The sequence below is a fragment of the Colossoma macropomum genome, unplaced genomic scaffold (genome assembly GCF_904425465.1).
Source record: "Colossoma macropomum unplaced genomic scaffold, Colossoma_macropomum, whole genome shotgun sequence".
NCBI lineage: Eukaryota > Metazoa > Chordata > Actinopteri > Characiformes > Serrasalmidae > Colossoma > Colossoma macropomum.
Window position 1 is genome coordinate 55,922,349 of NW_023494792.1, and position 18,709 is coordinate 55,941,057.

Sequence of the window (18,709 nt, forward strand, 5' to 3'; positions counted from 1 at the left end):
GAGGGCGGCGGTGAGTAACGTTTGTTTATTTGATGTTTGTTAACACCTTTAGAGGGCGGCGGTGAGTAACGTTTGTTTATTTGATATTTGTTAACACCTTTAGAGGGCAGCGGTTAGCAATGTTAACAAGCATGTATTAACGTTTATTTGATGTTAACAAATTTAGAGGGTGGTGTGACTAAAATTGGCTTATCTGATGTTAATAACACCTGTAGAGGGCGGTGGTGAGTAATGTTTGTTTATCTGATGTTTGTTAGTAATACCTGCAGAGGGCGACAGTGAGAGATGTTTGTTTATTTGAGCTCAATCTGTTTCGGTTGTCTGAAAGCATCAAAAGCTGGAAAGCAAGATAGCTTATCAACCCATTTGGCCACCTTAAGCTTGCACTTCAGTACAGTTAACCAAGAGAGACTACACTGTTCATAATAATTACTGATATGCTAATTGTCAGCTAAAATTTCAGGACTGTGACACGTCTAGTTATTGTTTATATTTTTTAGGATGCACATGGATTTAACTAGTGTGAAACCCTTTCTTTGAATCTGCATCACTCATGTCCAATGAGAGCTTGTCTTTTCATGTTTCCCCCTGCAGCACTTCATCATTCTCATTTTCTTAAATATGGAAAGAGATTTAGTTGCTCACACACACTTGCACGCAAGCGCGCACACACACACACACACACACACACACACACACACACACACACACACACTCACACACACACACACACACACACACTCACACACACACACAGGCATGGCTGTTTCTCACTCACACGCCAATACTGCATTTGTGACTCATTCAGGCTGTGGCAGACCCAGAGCAACCTCTTCAGCCTCACTGGCACAAGGCCTCTCTATCCAGACGATTAAGTGTCTCAGTGGTCCTTCTAGGGTTCTGGATCCGGACAGGCTGCTTCGGGTCCTGGCTCGTTCCCCCCTCCCTCCCCAAAATCCCCTCTCGTCTTGGTTGAAATGGCTCTCTTTCTCTCTCTCTCTCTTTCTCTTTCTCTCTCTCTTTCTCTCTCTTTCTCTCTCTCTCTCTCTCTCCAGTGGAGGTTCTTGCTCAGGTGCATCCATGTAAAGTGGAGATCAGTTCCAGGGTTGAAACCGTTGCAGATCCAAACCCACAGTCTTTTCTCCGTCCTACCACTGCACCTCCCACACGGAACAGTACAGATCTCTGGCAGAGGAAAAAGAAGAAGGAAAAAAAAAGAAAAAAAATCACCTGAACTCATGTTAACCTTCAAACTCAGCAGGAACATTTATATAACACTGCTGGAGCTACATTTACAAAAGCAGCACAGCTTCCAGCACATCATTTGTGGTATTTAATAGAAAACTAAACTACAGTTATGTGTCGTAAATGTGAAGACAGAAGCAATGGGTCAGCGGCCAGCTCCCTAGCGCCACCTAGTGCCACAGAGGGCACTGCCAGTAGGATATTGTGTGCTATACATCATTGGATGATCGCACCGCTAAGCCATTGCTGAACAACGATACAATGCAAAAAAAAAACCTTTCTCAAATAACCTATTTCAGCACGGCAACTAGTTACCTGCCCTGCCCTGCTTAACCCGGAGACCGCAATTTGCGGGCATAACGGTAGGTCACTTCTAGCTTTCATAACTTCACAATGGTTTAAGATACAAACATGATCCACATATCAGGACATTCAGCAGACCCGCCACTAACGAGCACGTCTGACATCATTGAGCTGTGACATCAGCATCAGTGAGTAATTCGACTCGGACAATCACCTAAAATCCTGATATTATTGCTCTGCTGTTTGGCCTTCATATTCCAACAAAGGGTTAAAGCAGCGACATGATTCACACATCAGATCATCATCAGACTCTGTCCTCACCATCCAGTGTTTTCATCCACCTGTGACCATCAATCAGCCAGAAATCCAGCTCCAAAATCACCCCAAACCCCACTCACTACTGTTATATTACATCTCTGCTTTTAGACTTCATATTATAAACAAAAGGCTTTCAGTTTACATTGATTTAGAGTATTAAAAATATCTGATATTAAATATGCAACTCAATTTGTCATTAAAAATAAAGCCTTTCTTGCTGTGCATCAGAGTTTCAGCACTCAGCATGAATCCAAGAGGACAGAAGATCAATAAAAAACAGGTCCGCCTTATGCTAATTGTTTATTTTTACTCATAATAACCAACAGAATTAATCACCATCAAAATTGTTGCACTTTCAGCTCAACGACACTCCAGACTAACAATTCCTGAAAGGATAACTACAACTGCACTTGTTTTCAAGATCTCTATAATAATAAAAAAATAAATAAATTTGCAGGTGCTAGGTACATTTTTGATCAGAAATGATCCAAATTCATAAAGATCTCATATTTCTGTTAACATTTACATGTCAAATAATGGCATATCTGAGTAGCTCAGGGTCTCCTGAAAATAACAACATAAAGTATGTGTGACTGTCACATGTAAATACTTTAGAATTGTAATTGTCCCAAAAAAAATTCCCAGAAATTTTAGGTTTCTAAGGGTTAAACTGCAGGAAATAAACATGCTTTCTGGTTAGGAACTTCGTTCTTGGTATGGTTTGGTAATTTCTGCTGTAGTTTTGATAAATTTAGGTTTACAGCTTATTGTTAAAATAACAGGGCTGAAGCTGAACCATGCGAAGTAGCATAGGCTACTGTTACTGTAGCTACGCAGGATCGTTTATGTTTTTAATGACTCTGTGCGAAGCAGGCTGCAGCACGGCTTTATCAACAAGCACAACCAGGGATAAGGAAAAGAAAGATCAATGTCGAGCTGCTACAGAATGTTCTGAAGCCAGGCAACCGTCAGGACTGATTCAGGACATGGACTAACACTACAAATGAATGAAAACTCAGGCTGTGAGAAAAATATAATTCCTTTTGTGTTCAGACATTTACATCATCCAACTTGACTGATGATCGTGATAGGTAAATTGTTGACTGACGATACAGCTGTCAATCAATCAACCTTTATTTAAACACGGAATACTTTGAGGGATTCAAAAAAATTAAAATGTTATAATAAAGTAATAAAAATAATAGTTTACTTTAATAATAGGAAGTTACCAATAAACCGTTACATCAATAAACCATTAAAATTATAGGATAGTAACTTAACAAGTAACAGATCAGATAAAAATAAATAAAAATGTATATTAATGAAATAAAAGAAATAGAAGATGTAAGAAAAATAAATAGACAATAATAAAAAAAAAAAAATAAAAGAATTAATGAAGTACTAATAAATAAATAAAGACACAGCTAAAACTTACCAAAAATCATATTAAAAGTTAAGTAAAATCAAATAAAGCAGTTGCAGGCTGTGCGGAGGTGGTTAGAGACAAAGTTTAAGATGATCACATGACTATTCTAACTATTCTAATATCAAATGAAAGCTAGTAATCACTCTCAGAACGGAACGCAGCTCAATAAGCGCTTATTATCGATTGGTTTAACCCGAGTTTCCATTTGCATGATTTCTTGTTCTAAAAAGTCTTAAAAGGTTACAACCAGAATAATATGGAGATCATATTCTTTACATATTAAATGAATGCAACAGCAGCATTGAGACCCATGGCAGTGGTATGATGGGGCCCAGTACAATTTTTTCACTGACCAACACAAAATACCGCTAAAATTTACTTTCAGTGCTAAAACGTTGGACACAAATGAAAATGCATTTGCTAAACAGGCAATATTTAAAATTCCATTTTTGATAATCAAAGTCCCAGTTTAACACATAATCACGAGGCGTTTGCTAAGTGTATATCCCCCTCGTCCACAAGAGTAAAATTCAAGGTTCTGCCCACTGGCTACCTTGTTGTGCCCATCTAAACCGGCAGTCCTCGTGTCGCTACTGATTAAGACATTACGTTATTAACGGAAAAAAAAACTGATTAAACAGTTAAACTGATTAAATCGCCTCTTTTTTGCATTGACCTTAAAGGGTTAAACACAGACAGCTGCTCACCACAGGCCTTTGCCTGCTGCACTCCTCCTCTGCTGGGCCAGGCTGTAGATCTCCTGCAGCTGTTTCTTCTGATCGTCACTCAGACACTGTGTCAGAGACTGATACCAGCTCACATCTGAGCTCTGCACTCCTGTAAAGCCACACAGTGCTGACACTTATTTACTGCAACACAGCACAACAGCAGCGCTAAGAAGAACATTACTGTATTCAGTTTGGAGTGAGAGCACACTGAGCGACGTGGAGTAACAGTTGATTTTTATTAGTTACAGTGCACAGTAGTAGACTTGGGACACCTCCATGTGTTAAAGAATTTAAGAATTAATTATTTATGTATTATTGTGTTTTACCCTGTTTAAAATACATCATTTCAGCTATACCGTAATATATTTGCACAACAGCAAACTAGAAAACTTTCACATAAGTACCCTTTTTAAATAAATAAATAAATAAATCAATCCAAATGCACACGCATCATGTTCAAATGTTCTCCACTGCTGCTACTGGAATGCAGACGTCCAACACTTGACTCAAAATGTAATGAGTAAAATCTCTATATCTAAATTTAAAACTGAGGGTGTTTACATGCACTCAATAATCCGATCATAATCTGTAGTTATCTGATTATTCAAAATGGTCACGTAAACAGCACACTCTGACTTCTTAGATCGGAGTAAAGTCTAGGAATCTGATTAAGAAATCTGATAAATAGAGCTGGATTTTAGCTCAGTAATCAGATTTCTCAGTGCATGTAAACTCTTACTCTGATTTCTTTCAGATTTCTCAGTCTGTGCAGGTGTGAAAACAGACCGCAGTACCGGAAATAAGCAAGCAGGGTTGCCGTGACAACTACTTGTCGAAATGAAGGGTTTAAATATTCTTCATCTTCTAGATGATGTATGTTCATATTTTCAGGTGAAGTGACGCGATGTTAAAAAAAAACAAAAAAAAAAAAACAGCTGCAGCTTGAAGCATGAAGTTTGAGTTTTACATTACTTTTACGTCACGTCTGATTTTCTGCAGGTATCAGATTATTAAGTGCATGTAAACGCACTCATTGGCTCGGTATGAAAAATGAGTCTGAAAAAGATCAGGAATACATTGAAAATTCCAACATCAAGTGTGAAAAATGTGCTAAAATGGTGGAAAGAGACCTGAAGTGTTCAAAACCTGCCACACTCTGACCATCCAAAAGAGAAAATCCAGCCTGGTTAGGTATCAGTTGCACTCCATGCCTAGAAGACTTCATGCCGCCATTGAAATAGGGGCCACACAACAAAATCCTAACCTAAAAAAATGACCAAATACTAACCAACGTAAAGGAAAGACAGCAATGTTTGTCGCACTAATGTTTGAGTACTTTCACTTGCTTTACTCAGAGCTGCATTAGTCAAAATTCAAGACTTTCAACCTTTAGCGGTTGAACAGGTGAGCTACAATCCAGGGATGATTCTTCAGTCTTTAGATCCTCTTCCAATTCCCACCCCTGGAACAGACGGTACCTTCAGAGTTCATTTAGAGTTTGCCAGCATAACCAGGGATTGTCATGACAGGCCGTTTTTGTAAGAGCACTGCATTATTTTGTGGTTACGCTAACGCTGCTTCAGAGGAGATCAAAATACTTGATATAGTGCACACCCCAATACTGCACACTGACTGCGTGTGTCCTTTTCATAACTAAAACAACAATTCCAGATGTTAATTACAGTAAACTACAGGCTAGTTTACCTCTGGGTGGTTTGCTTGTTTTTAGGAACCAAGCTGAAAGACCTAAACATCAACAGAGCGCTATGTTACTGCTCTCTGCCTGACAGAGTACTGATTTATACTCATCATGCTATTTAAATACTCTCCAAATACATCACTGTATAGTTATTATTTGCAAAACCCAAAAGAAGCATCCCACAGCCACACAGTTGACATTCCATCAGCGGAATGTCAACAGGTAATGTCGGCTATGAAAATGTCAGATTGCTGTACCAACTTATGAATATTTGGATTTTATATTAGATGTTAATCTGTCTTTTTAATTGCATGTAGAACAACTGATAAAGAAGTTAAAGTTGAAGATTTTATTAACAGTTTTTACTCAACAGGCACGACAAAAACCAGTTGAAGCTACTTTTTTACCTATTTTAGATTATGGTGATATTTTTATAGACATACTTCAAAGACAACGTTGCACTCACTGGACTCCGTTTATCATTCTGCACTAAGATTAATAACATTCAACTCATCACTGTGAACTTTACGAAATGGTTGGTTGGCCTTCACTTTCAGTGTGAAGACAAATTTATGGGATATTTTTTGTCTACAAAGCGATTACCGATCAGCTTCCTTCATATTTGTCTGCATTCACACCAACAAATAAGTCTCGGTACCAGTTACGTTCTAATAGTTATATTCAGCTGGATGTTCTGATAGTACGGTCTGAATATGGTGAGACAGCTTTTAGTTATGTTGCTCCATCTTAATGATCTGCAAAAACATTTGAAATTAGAGCAGTTTATTTCTCAAGTGATTTTAAGAAGAACCGTATCATTGTGTTTGTTTTTGTTTTTAATTTGGTTTTGACACAGATTTGGTTTTGTTGGTTGCGGTTGTGGTTTGTTGGTGATTCTTCGTTGATTGTTGTGCGTGCTGCCTTCTTGGCCAGGGCTCTCTTGCAAAAGAGATTTTTAATCTCAGTGTGATTACCCAGGTTAAACAAAGATCAAATAAAATAATTTATTGTTTTTATTTATTTTGTTATCTTTGAGTCTAGATTTTTTAAATATTTATAGAAAATATATCCAGACATCTGTAATTGCCTTGTGAACACTGCATCAGCATACACACTGCATACACACTGCACATCACTAGAATCATATTGTTATTGTGCCTGAGGAAGCTTGATGGGTAATACACCAACAACTAAGTTAAATCAAAGACTGTATGAATCCTCACTGGTTAAATACGCTAGCGGCTGAGTGAAGAATGTTAATGTCTGCTCATGGCTGAGTGAAATACAGCAGTACCGGAGTTAAATCTGCAGCAGCTGAAATACTTCAGTAAGTTAACAAAGTGGCTGAGGGCAAAAACCTTTTGTAAACATATACGGGCTTCAAGTGACTTGAAAATTCTGACCTACATGAAGGAACAGGCACTTACGCCACACACCAGGTAGGAAAGTCTGTAAACGGGAGACCAGGTAACGTTAGCATGTCTAGATCATCACTCCACTGGCTGTTTGGGAGTTTGCGTGGATCCAGATGGTCAAAAAGGCTAATTTTAATATTATATTAGTTGTTTGACATCCCTCTGGAGCTGGTTAAGATACACTCCCCTTTCATTTGATTTATTACAAAACATGACAAGCCTGAAAAAACACAATAACAGCATCTCTCTTGAAGCTCTCACAGCATGTAAACAAAGTACAAACCCTGCCAATATGGCGGAACGATCCCATAATGCAGCGCGATGTCACGTCCATTCCCAAGCCATGTACACTTGAGCTGATGCTATTGCTATTTGTAAAAGTAGGCCTAATCAAAAGTACACCTAATGCACCTTCATGTTTTTAAAGGTGATCTTGCTGGTTGCTGTGACTTTTTTTGACGGATATGAATAAATAAATGCTACGCTTAGCTTGGAAAGTTTGAAATAAACAAAAAATTGTTATTGAGTGTGTTTTAAGACTACTTTTGTGCACTGTAAGTAAGCAATTGTTTGGCAAAAATAAAAATAAATACACAATTTACAAACTTACAAACATAGTCGATCAGTCAAGACACTGAAGCTATGAGGCTAATGTAGCTAACAAGTAATGGGAGCTTAAACGCCAACCAGAATTGTGCAAACTGCACATCTAAATTATCACACATCTTCAAACTGCATCATTTTGTTATGCAAATGTGCTAATGTGGTTTCTGACACTGTATGACACACCGGCGTCGATAAAAACTGACAAAACAGGGACAAAAAGTCAGGCTTCATTGTGGCTCCTGTTGTTTTCACCCATCCCACACTATTGTCCAGCTTCAATCACTTGTTAGCTACATTAGCCTTGTAGTTCTAGTGGAAGAAACTAAAGATGCAAACTTCAGACACCAAATACTATGGTAAATCTTAGTGGGCTGACTTCACTTGGGACAAAGCGAAAACAGTGCAAATTTGAATGGAATGTTTAGGGGGAAACAAACAAACAAACAAACAAACAAACACTAGCACTTACGAAGCAGGGAAGCAGAAAAGAACTGATACTCGTCCTCTCCGTTATCGTAGTCCAGTGGTGTGCTGTATTCCTCCAAGGCGGTGCCCTCCAGACCTTCGTCCCCCCAGTAATCATCATCGTCGTCGTCATCATCTTCATCTTCGTTGTCATTGCCACTGGAAGCACTGGCTGGCTGCATGCTGGAACTCTTCTCTCCCACCTCATCCTCATCACTTGGAATCTCCTCTGAGAAATCAAACATCCCAGTAGATTCTATAACCTATTTTACAGTCATCCCACACAGAAAATATGCAGTCATATCTATTATACCTACATTATACAACAGTTAGTTCTGGCCACGTGTGCTGTTATTTCGCCATAACATCACGGGTTTAACAAACACTTTATCACTCTGCTGAGATGCCGTTGCTAAGCGACGACTTTGACAGCTGTAGGAGACGCTGAAGCCATTTGAACATTGCTACTTCTTACTTTGCACGAACAGAAAATGGACACTTTTAAGATCACATTTGACCGACAGCCGATTTGGTCAGACTCTGAAGATGAGACTGCACTAAATTCCCAAACTGTCATCACCACTGAGCAGCTTTTCAGTCGGCAGCTGTGACAGAAACAACCTGGAATCAGCCAGAAATTAACCAAATACCATTCGCCAGACGTGTTGTTTCGTCTTCAGAGTCTGACCAAATCAGACTGAGCCATAAAACTGCCGCAATATCAAGTTTAGCTCAGTTTTGTAATTTTTTGCCAGATCAATATTTATGTTGTTTTGTTCCAGCCGGTCTGTAAAGCATCTTACTGCCCATTTAGTTTGGTGAATGGTATTCAGTTCATTTCTGGCTGATTCCAGGTTGTTTAGCTGTTCTTCTGTCACAGCTGCCGACTGAAAAGCTGCTCAGTGGTGATGACAGTTTGGGAATTTGGTGTAAGGAGCTGGAGAACGAACTGCCGGCTGTGCAGCGAGTGAGCGGAGCTCGTTACTCTGACGTAGCAACAAGCTGCTTGTTAAGGAACTATAATTTGGTGGAAGGAATTGCTAACATTAAAACATATTAAATGAGACGTTCACGGCCCAGTTTATTAATTTCATACTTTATTTATTTAACTGTTGTATAAAAACAATGGAGCACTCGAGGTCGTGTGTTATCGTGCCCGCGACCAAATCAGAGCCATGATGTTATTTGCGATAACACAATCCCTCTCGTGTTTTACTGCTTAACTGTAGCACAGAGTGGTTATTGTTTTCCAAAAGTAGAGCTGTGCAATTCACTCCTGCTGTCTTTGCACACAATGCTATTAGTGAGCATGGAAAAAGGCCGCATAGCAACTAACTGAAGCTGAAATTTGGGTTGGCGTGGCTAGAGAGGGATACAGGTAAATGAGATGAGGAATTTCAGCTTGGAAAAACACTTCTGGGCATCTGTGACCGCCTTAAAAGTACGTCTGTACACTTGGCTACACAAGAACATTGGAAAGCTAGAGGGGGTTGTAGGGAAATGCAGTGTAATTAACTCCCATTTATTTCAGTCAGCTGCCTGATGCCTCAGGTTTTAGAGGTGGTGATGATAAACCAGTGGACTGAGTACTGCTGTGACTGGAGAGAAAGAAATATGCAGAGGTTTAGCCAGAAACTACAGCACCTTCGGAAATTCTGAAAAAAATAGTAATGTTTTAATAACAATAATAACTGGTGGTGTCGAAGATAATTCATTAACACAGTGCTGAAGCAATAAATTATTAAAGGGCCCATTTCATGGAAAACATCCCTTGCATTTTTAATAAGAATGAGTCTGATGTGATACATAAACATACAAACATAACGTTTCTTAGGATACGTTTTCACAGCAGGTAAAAGTGGCCCAAATCCGATCTTGAGGCAAAGATGTGTGTCTGTGTGTCAGTGTGAACAGCAAAAACACATTGAATCTCACATTTTCAATTACGATTTGAGACGCTTTCATATGTGGTACTGAAATCCGATATGCAGCAATGCAACAGCCAGATCGGAATTCATGACTTTTACATCTATCCAACTCGACATTCGTCATCATTCTGCACAGCTGAGACCTCAAACATTTAGGCTGAATTAGAAGGCACTTCTGTTCAAAGAGATTTTGAAAGAAATTACTGAACATGGTCGTAGGAGGCTGAGGCTGCAGTGCCAAAGGAAAGTCTGAAAGCAAAGTTTAAAGAATCGGAGGATGCGAACCAAAGAAGAGACCGTGTCCGAATAACGTGCCTTTTTTACAGTGAGCTCGAACACATTCTGGGTGACGAGCTCAGCTGTCAGGCTTTGGAACTTCATGATGGCTCCTGTGATGTTGGAGAAGATGAAGCTGAATCCTCCAGGAGCAACTGGGGTTCGTTCATAGTCATGATTGTTTACCTCTGGATGAGCCGCGTGAAGCTCTGTTCTTCTTTTGCACATGTGGGTCAGTTTAGGAGCTGATCTGTTCAGACTGATGTCGCATACAGGTCACATTTAAAAGATATTGTGAACAGCCAAACCAAAAAATTGGATTTGGTGAGAAAATCCGATTTGGGCCACTTTTACCTGCTGTGTAAACGTAGCCTAAATGTACCATTCAGTCCCCAGTCCATAGTCCACATATGGAAACTGAGCTGCAAAAATGGCTCATTTTGAATTCACTGTTTTCATGATGTCACAAAAATATTGGCGTTTACACGCATCCAGTTATTCAGTCTACAGCAGTTTAGCCCCCCATTCATGCTGAAGTTATAGGGAGCGTTCCAGCTCTGAGGACTTTTTTTATGAGGCACAATATAGGGCGGCCAATCAGAACAGAGTCTGTGTACATACATTAGTCTTGGGGTGCTTCACACCTCCATTGTTTGGTACGGACCTACTTTTTTCTTTAGTTCGGTCCATTTTGACAGATGTGAACACTCCACCTGCATCTGAGTGTGCACTAAACAACTGAACTTTGGTCCACCAAAATTCATGGGTCTTGGTTCACAATTAAGTAGAGCAAATGAACCCCGGTTCAGTTCGCTGCTGTTGGGAACGCATCTTTGTGACGGTCCACACTAAACAAGGGAATTCAACACTAGTGCATGCCTTCCTCTTCTTCTAGGAGCACCAAACTGTCCACATAATCTGCCTGTTCTAACGTCCGACTGATAGATGCTCATAATACTCTTGCAGCACAAGCTGCTGCTAATAATGGCACAGGAGTGATAAAATAAAAGCAAAGTAATGCCCATAATTAATGCCTTAACACATGGATTGTGTCTCAGCCACCTGGTTGTTACATTCAATTTGACAAACCAAACATAAAAAAGCAGATTTCAATAAAGTTTCATTATTATTGCCATGACTGTCATACACGTAGACATTAAGCGCCTCCATTTTCACTCAAAGATGGGAGTTTTTTTAGCGCTAATGGAGGCAAATGTGAGCGTAACAGAGCACTTGTGTTCCTGCAAAGTTTCTGACAAATAAACAAACACCCACAAGTTTAATCTGCTGCACTTCAGCCATTGCAGTGCGAAACCGACCGAATCACATGAAAAAGATACAATGTCATAAAAATCCAACCTCTAGTGTGAAGTTTAGCAAAAAAACTAGATATGAAAACAGCTTTAAAGGCACAGTAACAAAAACAGCCTGTTTAATTCTAAGGGATAAAAACTGCTTGGAAAATGCCCGTGTAGAAATTAATTATGATGTCATAACAAGAGAGGAACCGGTTTTGGTGCTATATAGAACACTTAAAACCGGTTCTATATAGAACCATATACAATACATTCTCCATCAATCTGAAAAACCATTTCACCATGCAAAGAACCCTTTGAGCTCACAAATGGTTTGTTGAGTATATTCAAAATATTCCATTGTCTTTACTAAAGGACCCTTAAAGAACCATCTTTTTTTTAAGAGTGTTCATAAAACCACATGAACATTGTAAGTGGACCTCAGAAGAAAAAAAAAAAGAAGAAAAATGTAGAATATGAGACCTTTAATAGGGGGGAAAAACTTTGTTAGGGTCACATTTGAGCAAATAAGATAAATTAACTACACAAAAGAATATGACTGAGATGACTTATTACTTATTTTAATTGTTTCACAGCCCTAACAACAACAAAAACAGAACACAAAGCATTAAAAGCACTGAAACCAATGCAGTAATCCACACATACACAGCTCCAGCTCTAGAGGGCAAAAGCTCCGCATGGTACAGCGTTTTCCACACCTGATTCAACACATCAGCTTATCGAGCCCTACATGAGCTGAATCAGGTGTGGCAGAGAAGCGGAAACACAAACTCATATAGGACTATCTCCCTCCAGCTGAGAGCCCTGTGATACAGATGGAAACCACAGCAAAGGCTGAATCCACGCCGGCCTCTTACCGTTCTCATCCTCGTCGGTGCCCTGCACCCTGGAGAGCGGCTCGGGCTTGTTTAGGACCCGGGAGGCATAGATGTGTTTGAGGCCCAAGAAAAGGAGCAGGATGGAGGGGATGATCTGACTGGCCACTCCTTCCAAAACGGCCGGCCTGCTAGACAGCTCCATGAGCAGACTCAGGCCGATGATGCACATCTTACGGTCGTGCAGCCTGCACAAAGAAACACCACAGACATTACACTAGGCCAGGGGTCGGCAGCCCAAATGTTAAGAAGAGCCATTTTGTCCTTTTAACAAAACCAAACCATCTTGAGAGCCACAACATTTTATATCCATTTTACCATCTTGGCTGTAAGTATGTCTCAGTATATGCTAATGTTCTAGTATAGGATAAAAATATGATATGAACAAAAACACAGACTTACTTTGCTCTGCTTTAAGCTTTAGCTCAGCTATAGTTGCTTTTCTCGCATCTCTGGCAGGAAACTTTTCCAAAAGTAGAACAGTTTCTTGTAAAATGTCTCTCAGTGTTCGGCTTTTTACGAGGCTGAAGTCAGTTTCTCGTTCGCCAGCTTCTTGTTTGAACTTTCCCGCTCAACCTGCTGCACCGTTTAAGGGGGAATGGGAAAATTCAAACAAGAAGGACGAGAAGCTTCATGACTTTTTAGTGTTTGACAGTTTCTCATTGCAGATTAAACGTATCAGGAAACCAGCCGGAGTGATTATAAGTGCAAATAAGTCAATTCGTCTCTAAATTATCGATGTTCGTTCTAAATCTTTCCCTTCACCTTTTTCGTTAGCTACTAGCTAGGCGAGATTGTCTGTGTTGCTATGGTGACCAGCAGTCTGCACACCAACCTTCAGGGTTAAAGAGTGAATTAGCAGTTCTACATTAAATGGTCTTAAACACTGGAGTTATTGTTATAACTGTTAGAATTATTTTAGTATTTATTTTAGTTTAACTAAAAACAGGGCAGTTACAAAGCTGCGTGTTGCCGACCCCTTGTACTACGGCCATACCAGGTCTAAAAACCTCACTGGACAGGCAAATACTGTCAATAATAACGGACGAAAACAGGGGGGGCCAGTTAATTAGCTCCCGATTGTTAGCCATATTAGTGTTTAGGATGAAAGTCCATCAAACAACAAAATTATTGATGTATAGTGGTCACCTTCGCTAACAACTGAATGGGAGAATCCCATGGACAAGATTAGAGCTGCCATAAAACAATTCCTAGTAGTAACACCACGTATATCATGTTTTATGTGTGCTTTAGGGTGTAAGAGGGCATACCCGAGGAAGAACTCAGTGTCGTTCATCCACTGGTTGATGAACTGGGCGGTGATGGGTTCGGGGCTGTGTGGGAAGCGGATGTTCTCAAGTGTGTGCATCAGCAGTGAGGGGTTGTAGTACAGCGCAGCGATAGCCACCTGCAGACACATGGTGCGTAGCTCCGTCGACTTTACACCCCGCGTCAGCCGCTCCAACACCGCTTCCACAAACAGTGGGATACACTGAGAGGCACAAACATAATGACCCTTCTTAATCTCATGAAAAACATATTTATGGTGGGTTGTGTTTTAGTATACACAATGCAAAAATAAGGCTACGCTCACATTACAAGGCTCATTGATCAAATCTGATTTTTTGCTCAAATCCGATCTCTCTGACACGATGGTTTTCACTGATGTGAACGAACCGGTGTCCTGAAATGACTCGCATGCGCACATCCTACTCAGTAAGGTCACATGAATGTGAATTAACTCTGATCAGCTCTCAGCTTCTTTATTTGAGCAAGACGAAGGCGAAAAAGATGAGATGTGTTGCTTTTCCACCATTTACAGGCTTTAACGTCTGTTCAGTGCTGCTGCCATGGTAACGCCGAATGATGGCGCACGCGCAGTGAGGGGAAAAAAAGCACATTAAATCCGATCTGAGCGTCACATGGCCACGAATCGGATACGCATCCGATCTAGGACCACATATGAAAGTGACTCAGGTCGGAATTGAAAAGATCAGATTTGCGTGTCCACACAGCCCTGAAAACATCAGATCTGAGTCACAATAGGTCAAAAAATTTGTGCCACTTTAACCTGGTAACGTGAACGTAGCCTAAGACACTGTCTCTTATACACAATGTCTTACTCATTGGGTCACTTTAGCTATGGAGATTCTTCACTGAAAGGAAAATTTAGTCCAGGACTAGTCTTAATCCCTGGCCAGGACACCAATCAACTGTCTGTTGTCCTGTACAGAAAGGAAGTGTTTTTCAAACTGAACTCCATTTACTTCAGCACAGCATTTTAAACCAAAAGAATTAGTGTTTTTTCTAAGTACAAGCAAAAATGACTGTCTGCGGTAATCACTACTTTAATTTTTTTGTATTTACTTGTACTGTTATCGCCTTATCTGCTCGGCTGCTGTTGCCTTGTGGTAAATGTACGTAGGAATTCCGGGGGAATTAAAATTTGTCCCCCCCCCCTCCTGACTGTGATGAGGAGCACAAAAGCTTGACTTGGCTGAATTTCTACTCCACAGCTACACTGGGCTGACTATGTGGTTTACAACTGCTGTACAGCGCCTTTGTAATGCTGTTTCCACCCCAATCTGGCAGACTACCAGACTCTCCCCCTGGCTGACCTGGTCAATGCCCCGGCCACGACACTGTAAAATGATGACCTCCAGGAGTTTGGCAGCATGGCACTCTGCATCCTCCCCTGCATCGCTTGTTAGGACCTGAGGGTCAGAGAGCAAGAAAGCTCAACAACAGAGAACACTCAAAACAGACAAATTCAGGCATTATAACCTGCGTAAGCCCACCTTTTTGCACATGGTGTAAATGACCTCCAAGTGTTTGGGATTTGAGAGTAGTGTGTCCGTGTCCACAGTTACGTAATTGTGCAAGAGAGGCATCATATCTGCAGAGACACAGCAAACGCATCATCACTGCCATCATTAATACAGTATGAACAATATATTGACTTATTTAATCATGGCTTACTTGGTTGAAATTTTGTTCATTTCTTTATTTACTTTTTTTAAACAACCAAATTGTAGTTAAGCAGGAAATTTTTTTTTTACAGTTTTTACAAAATGTCCACATAATTTAATGGTTGGACTGTCATTCAGAGTGGTTTGATGTGAAATGGTTCATTGCAGAGAAACTTACCAGATTTCTTTACAGTGGCGGAGATGGGGGTGTGTTTGTACTATTGTGCCTGAAACTGCCCTGCATGAATTTTAAAAGTACTTTTAAGGCCAAATCCTTTGCATCGAGGTTTCAGGCACCAGGCAAAGTATTTGTGACCATTTCATGTAATAACTTTCTGTGGTGGAGATTTCAGAGGAATTAAACGCATAAGACTGGTACCCTAACCTCTGGCCACGGGCTGGAGGTTAGAGTACCAGCCTTGTGACCAGAAGGTTGCCGGTTCTATCCCAATCAAAGTGCCCTTGAGCAAGGCACCCAACCCCCAACTGCTCCTCGGGCGCTGTGACGAACAGGTTAAACGCAGAGGTGAAATTCCTCTGTGTGCAAGCACAACTGGTCAATGGTTCTGAATCCTGACTCTGTACGTTTCTCTAAAATGGCTAATTCGCAAATCAAAACACTCTGAAAGACTGTGACTATGTTTTCATGATTTGATTACTTAAACTGTTTTTAAATATGTGGAATTCCCCTTAATAATCTCTGAGATTTCTGCAAATGGGCATCTGAACCACAGAGCTAGTGAACCATCAAGTTAAAGCATTGTTTATTTTTACTGGACATATTGTTCGAGCACATCTGCTGTGTAATGCACAGAGAACTAAAGAGCAATGGAAATTTGTAAAGATGATTCCAAGAGGAGGGGGCAAGGGGGAGGAGTGCTGATTAATTCACATTTAGTAGAAAATCAGGTTTTTTGGTTGGCCCAAAAAAAACAAACAAAACAAAACATCAGCCGTACATTAATGCACATATTTACTGTTTCTTTAAATAGCTAATTTTAGTCATTGTTGCCCATTTGCTTCCTAATTTAGTCACTGTCATTTCCACGGCAGAATCTGTCGTCAATATGACTGACCAGGGCTCTGAGAAAGACAGAAACTTTCTGGCCGGTACAGACAGGCAATAACACCATCGTTAGCAAGGGCTGTTGTGGAGTTTGGTCCAACCTGTGAAGTAGTCGAAGCAGTCGTGCTGGAAGACGTCATAAAGCACCCCCAGCAGCTGCCACATCTGAGGGGAGATGGTCTGGCAGGTGAGACCAAAGGCCAGCGACAGAATCTCCTCATAGAACTCTGAGACAGACAGAGAGACAGTGCGAGTGGGTGACGCCTTAATTTAGACTCTAGATTCTGGCATCACCTTCAAAGCAATACAAGAATATAAACCTACAGTACCAGTCAAAAGTTTATCATCCAAAAAGACATAATTACCCACAGAAAGGGTTTCCTTATTTTTGCTTTGTAACACAATTTAAAATAACAGTGAAACTACTGATTCTCAGACATGAAGATTAAAGACACCAAAACCCGAAAGAAAAGAATTCTTTCATATATAATATTCGCCATTTTATTTATGCTTTGGAATTAACATAATAATGCTGATGATGGCGACAATCGCCGTGTAGGGAATGTGAACTGACAGAGAACAAGCTGGCTCATTTAATTTTAAACTGCTTGATAAATAATAAATGTTAAAAGTTGTAAAATAACAAAAAATTTTATATTCATGGCTTAGGCACCTAAAGCTGAATTTCAGAGGTCCGCTGTGACGACAGAAAGCACCATTTTTAAAATACGTAATGGTTGTGAACGTGGCCTTGAAACTCCTGCCTAGCAGTCTGGAGTTTCTCCACCAGGGGGCACATCAGTAGCTTTAGTGTTCATCATTTAGAGATTAATGAGGATTTCATAACAGACCATGTTTGAGTGTTTCACTGTTGATCCGCTGCAGCCCCAACTGTTTGAATGCATCTGCACTGAGCGAATGAAGGAAACAAACAGCGTTTTTAATCACTGTTTCTCCTTTTCATTATTATTAAGATTATTATTTGTTTAGTGTTTTAGTATTTAGTCTTTTGCTTTTGTGGCCAAAATGGTTGTCCTTTTTCCCTCTTTTTCAAGTGTATCCATCCTTAAGAACCTACTTTTCCATAGAATATGACAGCATTTTTACCAGCATGTCGATTCACACAGGGTTAATATAAATTGTGGCTATTTCTATGGTTTGTTTTGTAGTAGGTAAAGGGTGTCGGAATCTTTACTGATACAGGAGCGCCGAGTCTGTAAAAATGACCAACATGGCCCATTCAGACAGGACTAAAATCACTGAGAAACAGAGGTAAGAAATTACATTACCTTACCACCTCATGAAAAACCCTGCCCAAACAGCGCTTAAGACAGCTTCATAAGGAGCTGCCTGTGGTGCTTTTCCTGTAGTCCTTAAGAAGTTCCACATCCACTGAGCACTTGTAGGAAACTGAAAACTACTTGTTGAGCGGGCACTTTATTTCAAACAGCATGTTTTAAAAAGCAAAAGTTTTTCTTATGGAAATAAATTCAAACATGGGCATGAACTATTTATATTTGTTATTTATATTAAGCATTTAGATCAAAATGCCTACATTCAATCAGGTGTGTCCAAACTTTGGACTGGTAGTGTAAAAAAAAAGTACAAGAGCTCCACCATGTGGCCAAATATACTGCATATTAAACTTATTGCTGTCATTATATTATGTACACAGAAACAACTCCACAGACACACCTGCCATACCTATGATGGGCTTCTGGAGCACCAGACCAATCACCTGCAGGCAGATGCCCTCCAGCTGCTGAGTTATCTATGATGCAAAAGAGAGATGCTGTGTAGTTGTGTCTAATGACTGAACACATAACCAGTCTACAGCAAGTTCATTTCATTTTGCTATCACAGTGCGATCAGGCATAACATGATGACCACCTCCTTGTTTCTACGCTCATTGTCCATTTTATCAGCTCCACTTACTATATAGGTGCACTTTGTAGTTCTCAGCACTGCAGTAACACTGATGTGGTGGTGGTGTGTTAGTGTGTGTTGTGCTGGTCTGAGTGGATCAGACACAGCAGTGCTGCTGGAGTTTTTAAACACCTCAGTGTCACTGCTG

At 40.2% G+C, this 18,709-nt stretch overlaps 1 protein-coding gene across 3 annotated transcripts in view; it reads right to left on the reverse strand.

Annotated features, from left to right (window-relative positions):
• ipo8 (importin 8) overlaps nt 1-18,709 on the reverse strand; it is a 41,088-nt gene that overhangs the window by 1,626 nt on the left and 20,753 nt on the right. The window contains exons 17-25 of one of the 3 annotated variants that reach the window (XR_005007560.1): nt 18,331-18,406; nt 16,737-16,862; nt 15,399-15,496; nt 15,219-15,314; nt 13,872-14,092; nt 12,583-12,788; nt 8,210-8,434; nt 4,000-4,129; nt 47-1,185 (exon numbers count right to left, since the gene is read on the reverse strand). Coding sequence is in view for 2 of the 3 variants with exons in the window: in XM_036577625.1 (XP_036433518.1) it covers nt 1,185; nt 4,000-4,129; nt 8,210-8,434; nt 12,583-12,788; nt 13,872-14,092; nt 15,219-15,314; nt 15,399-15,496; nt 16,737-16,862; nt 18,331-18,406 (1,179 nt within the window). In the remaining variant the exon portion in view is untranslated. Of the gene's footprint in view, nt 1-9; nt 1,186-3,999; nt 4,130-8,209; nt 8,435-12,582; nt 12,789-13,871; nt 14,093-15,218; nt 15,315-15,398; nt 15,497-16,736; nt 16,863-18,330; nt 18,407-18,709 lie in introns of those variants that run through there. The other 2 variants (XM_036577626.1, XM_036577625.1) reach the window with 2 other exon arrangements.